Below are 8,191 nucleotides of genomic sequence, written 5' to 3'. Positions count from 1 at the left end.
TTAATCTGTGACTGTCAGGACCAAACAAGTGATGGTCAAGTCTTGGAGAGGACCAGGTACTGACCAAGGGTTCAAATTCTGAGACTCCACTCTCTGGAAACAACATTATGTAGACTACTCATCAGCACCTCCTAGCAGCTATTGATAGAACTGCACAAAGTTTACCTTGCAGTTCTGCGGGACTCTGTACTCCTGTGTGACAGTGGAAGAACAGGGCAGTGCAGCGCAGGAAGGGCAGGACAGACTCACGGATGTAAGTCTGCAGCTGCCACCCAGACGGGACCACAGCCGTCTGCACACTAAAAAGTACAACAGAAATGTTAGAAAGGAGACAAATGTACAGTCAAACCTGTCCAAGCCGGCCACCCAGGGGACCTAAGAAAAGTGGACACCTTGGACAGGTGGTCTCCTTGAAGAGGGTCGCCTCACAACATGACTAAGACATTTATGGTTTCAAAGTCGAGATGTTTTAATGTCAAATGATGTCAGTTCTGTGTTGAATACATGTGGGGAGGGTGGCACATGGAACAATTTAACGTCGAACAAAAACAAAATCCAGCAGTCAAGGCAAACTGGCTGGTTTCTCCATGATTTCTCATTAGTTAATATCATCAATAGTCAAGTAATTGAAAATAATGTGGTCATCATGGGCAGGTATCAGGTCTTGTGCTGACCCAACTCAGGGCGGTCGCGTTTGCGTTGGCGAATTAAAGTGGTCACCTTGGACAGGTTGCTTAATGCTTGCATTTATGGGGAACATTATTGGGACCGAGAAAAAGCAGTCACCATGGACAGGTGGCCAGCTTGAAGTTTTATTTTTGTACGGCCATAATTTCGCAGCAGAAGGGAAAAGAACCGTTTGCACTCACCCTGCCTCTTTTCTGACAGCCATGAACAGTTTGACCCAGGCACTGCCTTCAGCTGTCTCCTCTGTGTCCATTGGAGCATCTAGGCAGGAAGAGAATGGAGATAAACCTTCAATTTCTGTCAATGTCTCAGTGTGTGTGGATTTTTATTTGCTAGCCACTCCACAGGTCAGGGGTCGAAATACTGGGTGTATAATTATGCATCTTAGTGCCAGGTAAAATTAGGGCTGTGCAGGTACAGTATTTCAAAGGTACCTAAGGCCACACCAATTTAATTTATTGGATTCGCCCGCTTCATTTTTTTCTGATTTGAAAAAAAAAAAATTCAGAATCAACTGCAAAATGCTCATATTTTGCCCTGAACAGTTGAAAACAGTCTTTTTCTTCCTAGTTGTTACAGTTATTCCATCTTTCAATGCAGTGGTATTATTAAAAGTTCAAAATTCATTGTTTAAATTTTGAACCAGCCTGGCGTGATGACTTCATGGCTCCTCTTTTTTTTTGCCCGCCCACTCCATTATTTTTCTAGAAAAATCTGTTAACCAAGAAATTAAATTGGTGTGGCCTAACCTGTAGTACAATGTAGTCCGGGTACTGGGTTTATAGATACGTGTATTACATATAATAGATTTGCTGCATTGACTGTTACCACCTATGGTTTCTGAACAGTTTAACTATGATACATACTTCCTAAATTCTACACGGTGCAGGTAAAATGTCTGGTGCAGGTTAATTTTCAATGTTACCTGCTCCAGTGTATGCATGCACAAAAAATATTTTGCACCCTGTAAGTGCTTCTGAATCAGTACTCTCACCTGCGGAGCTGAAATTTGCAGCCAGCAGGATCTGGACCAGGTGCGCAGCTGTAACCAGGTGCAGCAGGTGCTTGTCGTTCAGAGCCACCCCCCTGATGGTGCCACCTGCGGCGGTGTTCTCGTTGCAGTACAGACTGGGGATAGTCACGTGGAGGAACACCTGTGTGGGCACAAAGTAAGTACTTATTTATTTATTTATGAAGATTTACCACATTTGTGGAAGGATTGACATAACAGGTGACTATTGCCTCTTCAAGATGTCAAACCTGAGACCAGACTGTAAGACTCACACCGGGAAGGTTCCCTACTCTTTTTGATAAATTATACAATGTATATATAAGTGCGGTGTGTTCTTTAACGTGCGTGGGATTAAAGAATAAAAACCATACAACACACGTGTTTCACATGCCGTGTTAACTAGTTTATTTCTCTTGCAAAGTCGTTTAAAGCATGTTTAAAGCAAGTCGTCAACAGTCAAAGCTTTGTAATACAAGGTTAAAACTGGTGCAAAAGCTGTGTAAACCATGTGCATTAATAAGCTGCAATTGTGTGTGATTGTCTCTGTGACACATATTATCCACAAGCATGTGTCTACAAGCATTTTACAAGAGAAATGATTTTGCAGTGACTGACCAGTGTGAAGAACATGTCCAGGTCTAGGATACAGGGGATGTTCTTCATAGGCTCCTGGGGCAGTAATGCTGAAACAGCAGGTCATACTCAAGTAGTTAGTCACCAGGACAGATTCAAGCCTCCAGACTACAAATGCAGTTTCTGGACTAGCTTCTTTTATAGGAGCACCGGTCCTACCAACCAAAAAAATTTGGGCGCACCAGCAAAAATCGTGGCATACATGTACAACTATATGAAGTTAGATTTATAATATTATTAATAATTTTATCGAATGTTGATATGGAGGACATCACACGGATATTGCTTTTTTTTCACACAGAAACACACAAAGAGGAAGAATCCGATCAGAGAGCAAGAAGGCAGAATATGATTGACTGTTAAGCTTAAGTTTGCAGTCCATGATAAAGACATTATTATAGTGCAAGCAAATTTTTGATCGAAGCACTATATAGGTACTGGGTTACTCGGCACACAAGTTAATTTTTGGGAGCATATGCTCCCAAAATGAGAGCAGTGCGGAGGGCTCAGACTACACACGAAAAGGTAAGAATCAGCATTGTGAACACAACAAAATTTAATTGCTTGTGTGGTGCAGACAAGAACTGTTTGAACTGAGGCTTTCAACTTTGACCTTAAGCTGGTGTGTTACGTCGAAAGGCGGTTATACCGGCTATACATATTCAGATACAGATGCATGCAGGGCTGGAAATACTGGGTGCATGTGCACCTTAGTGCACCCAAAATTGGAGCTGTGCACCCAATTTTTTTCTGCGGGTGCACTGGTGCAATATTTTTGTAGGCATTTTTGTACATATTAAATGTATAATAGTATACAGTATATACTTGGCATCTAAGTGTCAAAAAATAATAAAATCTTTGCTGTAGCACTTGTTTAATATTTTGAAGTTAGCTCCCATTTCAGATTCAATCATAAAAGAGGAGCAGTAAGATTTTATATGGTGCACCCAAAAAAATTTTTGTGCACTTAATTTTTTAGGTTGGCTGCACCTGTGCACATATTCTCAAAAAATGAATTTGGAGCCCTGGCATGTAAATTTGAAAACGTGAATTGACAATATACGGTACCTGACAGCAGCCTGAGGGCACTCTTGCTAATGGTCTGTGGGTCGGACAGATTTCCACTGACCGTCACCACCCTCACCAGAGCTGTTATACAGTCAGCCTGCACAATACAGAACATAAAAAAACATACAGTACAGATCACAACTGCCATTAGAAATTTGTTTCTACTCAAAATTTTTCTCTATGGAGATAGAGAATTCAAGCACTTTCCTAGTCTTTCTCTCTCACAATTTACAGTATTGGGTACTGTAAGTTCATTTACATTTGGTCAAATTCAATTTCATGATAGAAGGGCAAACCACGTTTATGCAGTGTTTCTTGTAATGAGTACAGTAAATTCATTTACTTTTTGGTCAATTACATTTGATGATAGAAGGGCAAAGGAGGTTTTTGCAGTGTTTGTAGTAAGTTCACAGCTGAAACAATACATGTACATTCAATTTGGAATTTGCCGTATCACAAATTTGTAGCAGAGAGGTCACTGCAGAAATAAAACCACCACAAACTTTTTGAGAATTACGGTACTGTAACTTACTACATTTTGCAACAGGTAGAGACATGTCACTCACCTGTCTGGAGGACAGGGATCCAAACAGTGGTTTGCCTTCGTCTCGAAGTAGCCATTCTGAAAATACAAAAAGACAGCCTGTTCACAACCGATGATCATTTGATCAAAAACAAAAAATTCCAACACACAATCTAACACACAATGTACATGACATTGTATACATTCGTTGTACATCACAGTAGAGTCATTTGCACAGATTGTAAGCACTGCCACTATTCAAGAACAGACCTTTAGAAAATACTTCCATCCCTCTGTGGTGTATATAGAGATGCTGTGAATTTCTGGTTTCAGTCATTATATTATTATATTTACATGATTGTGAATTTTTCATGCATTTTCCCATTGGCAATTGAAGACTGGAAAGGGAGATAACCTTTTCTGGATCTTTCTGAGACCTTTGACCTAGCTTCCTGACATAGTCTCCGACATCCTTAGCATGTGGAAACAACTACAGAAACACACACAAACACACACACACACACACACACACAAACACACACACACACACTACACACCAAACACAGACGCACGCGCGCACACACACACACACACACACACACACGCCACACACACACTACACACACTTCACACACACACACACACACACTACACACACACGCTACACACACACTACACACACTACACACACACATACACACACAGACACACTACACACACACACACACTTTGCTTGCTTACTTTTGCTTAAGGCGGATGACGTCCCTCATTGTTGACTCTCTGACTCTCTCTCTCTGTGTATTCTTCACACACACTACACACACAAACACACTACACACACACACACTACACACACACCCGGGTTGTGATAACCTTTGATAACGGTGTTCAGGACCAGGCCATACTTTACAGTAAAGCCTGGGCTTCCATAGCTTCCATAGAAAGATTTGAACGCATTTTGCCCTAACCACGTGCGCTGCTTTCGAAAATTCCAATACAGGATTCGGACGTTGAAATTGATGTAACAGTTGCATTTTTTTTGTTACCTTGGGCGCTAATATCCCGTAACCAGGCGATCCAACCTGCGGTCAGGTTGGTACCTCGGTTGATACGGATGACCCTGTGCAGTATTGTATACCTAACACGTACCAAGTGTTCGTATCGTGTAGGCACACGTTCCCCAGGCTGTCATAGGCACCCTGTCATCATCATCGTTAGGATCCAGCCCCAGTCCAAACTGTGCAACAAAGAGATATAAAAATATGTAAAAAAAACTACAGAGCTACAGAAACATTTAGTAGCTTAAGATACCTTTGGTAGCTTCAGCTGCCTTTTCCAGTTGTACCCACCATCAGCAGTAAAATAAAGTACAGAAATATTTTTTCTTTACACAGTGTCTCTCAAAGCTGTGTTTTTCAATAACTTATCAGCAAAGCAAGTCATTGTTAATATTATTTTATATTGTTAGGCCACACCAATTTAATTTGTTGGTTCTCGGATTTTTTCAAAAAAAATATGAAGCGACAGGGCGAAAAAAAAATAAAAATAAAAACAGGTCTAGGCATCCTATTATAGCCCCAAATGCTACAATATGAGCCATGAAGTCAAGAAAAAAGGCTGGGTTAAAATTTAAAGTATAAATTTTGAACTTTTAATCAAACCACTGCATTGATAGATGGAAAAAACTGTAACAACTAGGAAGAAAAGGAATTTCCTCAACTGTTGGGGGCAAAATATGAGCATTTTTGAGTTGATTCAGAACAAGAATCTTTTTTATTTTTTTTGCAAATCAGAAAAAAATGAAGAGGCGAATCCGAGAACCAAGAAATTAAATTGGTGTGGCCTTACAGACTGCATTTATATGTGTTGCTGGTTACTCTGCCTTTGAGATAGAACTACATGTAGACAAGGCAGCTCCAGAGCCAAGCCTGTGTCTCTACATGACATGACATGGGGTTTCGTAAAGTTCCTGTCACACATTCAGGACCTTTCCACAACTTTGCTCCAAACCACTCCCAACCAAAGTCGGTGCTATAATTTGGGAGTATCCTGGAATCCATCCTATTCGAGCTCCAGTTTGCTCTTCTGATCAGATCCAAGCAGAATACGACTATTATGAATCCCGACTTTGGTTTTTCAAAAATTATAGTCGGATGGTTCACAGCCTCAACGACTGTTCCCACCACAAATGATCTTGCATGAAAGTTCATCTGAGTTGGTACAAAAAAATACATACAAAATAAGAATTAAACTGTTCTCCAAGTCAAGGAAATTATCTTAGCGACACTGGAATTTTTGACAACAATGCTTGGTCTTCCAACAAACTTTGACCCAGTGCTGACGTCACACGTGGACAAAAATCACGTGTCTACAGCACTTTGGTCAGATGGATGATGAAGACCGAGTGATTCGGTCCAAAATACCGGTGAGTCAATTTCCGTGAGTTGGGGAACAGTTAAATTCTTATCACACAGATGATCTTGCTCACGACTAACTCCCGATCATGGCAGTGATCTAGCCAGGCCTTTTTAGCATAGGGGCCCCCTATATATGCTATGATTTTGACCCCCTATGCTGTAAATTTGACCCCTATGCTGTCTCAACCTATAGGTCCTGGAGTGTTTTGGGAGGGAGAACCTTCATAAATCTTGCAATGAAAATGAAAATATAACTTAAGAATGAAGCTATCACAAAGGGAAAACCTTAACTTCACAAAATCTGTTCCACATTAAACAAGAAATAGTGTCTCAGGAGGTTATGAGTTTCAAAATATTTTGGCTCAATGCGCAACTTGCGCCATGAAATTTGCTCTTCTGTATACCTGACCCCTATCCTATTAAAAATTCCTGGTGAGAACCCTGCATGATCTGGAGCAGGTTGGGAGCCCATGGTCGGCTATGTGTGACAGGGAAGTACATTTGTAAGGATTGATATGCTGCAGACCCTACAGACAGCCTTCCAAAGTGTAGCTATATGTAGCATTGATCAGTTAGTTACATCCCCTTCCCACTAGTGACTGCAACTGCTGAGTGAATTATTTGACTCAATGAATTTCAACTTTGACAAAGACCAAATTTTTTAATGTTTTTTATTTTGTATCATATTCGAAATATAAAAGACATTTTGGACACTCAACGGTCGCTCAGTGATTGCTGTCCATGGCCAGTGGAAAGGGGGCTGAGGCAGCACGTCAGCAGAACGTACTGCGCCTGCGCGAAACCTGGAGGTTCCACGGTTTTCGTTGGAAGTTGGTCAACGTTTCAATAGAGTTTTGCTCATTGCAGACGATACCTCTTCCGACACAACATTTCAAAACTTTAGACTGGATGCCATCCTTGAATGCACTTCAAATACATCCTTAAAGGCCCGTTCTGCAGAAGTGCTGTGCACAATACGTTACGGGATTCCCACAGGCACAGTAAACTTTGCCGACGTGCTCGCCTAAGCAGAATAGGAGAATCAGGACGACTCGGACTATTACCAACTCGGCACAACGCAAATCTGGTCAACTCGGCCCACCGCCCTGGTCAACTCGGCCCATCGCAAATCTGGTCAACTCGGCCCACCGCCCCGGTCAACTCGGCCCAACCACCAAACTGACACAATATATTGCAAAATATATAGACAATCAAGTTTATTTTAATGGAGACAGTGCGTCTTTGTCAGATAATATTGAACTCTGTTGACTCTCAGGTTTTTGAAGGTGTGGGCCGAGCTGACCAGGGTGTTGGGCCGAGCTGACCATTGTGTTGGGCCAAGTTGACCAGGGAGATGGGCCGAGTTGAGTGGGCCGAGTTGGTATTGGTCCGAGTCGCCCGACACTCCAGAATACGTGGCAGCTGAATCACTTGCCTTGGTAGGAAGGGGCGGGTCATGCAGCATGTTCTGTTTTAGAGGAAGCACACAACAACGGCATGGTCAAACATTAAAAAAAATCAATCATGGCACTGGGTGGCGAGTAGACATCAATCACTTTCCGATTAGTGAAAATTACACAGCTCAAGTACTTTCCCAGTTGTGAATGGGGATGGGTTAAGAAATCAGTAGAGGGAATGACAGGCATTCTAGGATAATGCAATCAACCACAGGGACAAAGTCTTGAAGGCATCTAAAGTGATTTCAGGGCAGTAATTTAAAAACTTTCAACTTTCTGGTATCTGTATCTGTATCCGTATCGGTATAGCCGGTATAACCGCTCTTCGACGTAACACACCAGCTTCGCAGGCACGCGGCGTGGCGGCAGCTAGCTATATATATCACACCGAACG

The 8,191-nt window shown here is 41.9% G+C and overlaps 1 protein-coding gene across 1 annotated transcript in view; it reads right to left on the bottom strand.

Annotated features, from left to right (window-relative positions):
- Positions 1-8,191, bottom strand: part of LOC109476975 (E3 ubiquitin-protein ligase UBR2-like) — a 99,005-nt gene that overhangs the window by 8,204 nt on the left and 82,610 nt on the right. Inside the window, exons 45-52 of the mRNA XM_019777992.1 lie at positions 5,073-5,160; positions 3,967-4,022; positions 3,401-3,497; positions 2,315-2,382; positions 1,682-1,841; positions 870-948; positions 166-299; positions 27-93 (exon numbers count right to left, since the gene is read on the bottom strand). Coding sequence (XP_019633551.1) covers positions 27-93; positions 166-299; positions 870-948; positions 1,682-1,841; positions 2,315-2,382; positions 3,401-3,497; positions 3,967-4,022; positions 5,073-5,160 — 749 coding nt within the window. The remainder of the gene's footprint in view (positions 1-26; positions 94-165; positions 300-869; positions 949-1,681; positions 1,842-2,314; positions 2,383-3,400; positions 3,498-3,966; positions 4,023-5,072; positions 5,161-8,191) is intronic.

This window comes from Branchiostoma belcheri, unplaced genomic scaffold (assembly GCF_001625305.1).
Source record: "Branchiostoma belcheri isolate BF01 breed outbred unplaced genomic scaffold, Haploidv18h27 scaffold4, whole genome shotgun sequence".
NCBI lineage: Eukaryota > Metazoa > Chordata > Leptocardii > Amphioxiformes > Branchiostomatidae > Branchiostoma > Branchiostoma belcheri.
This window is presented reverse-complemented; position numbering and strand designations above follow the sequence as displayed.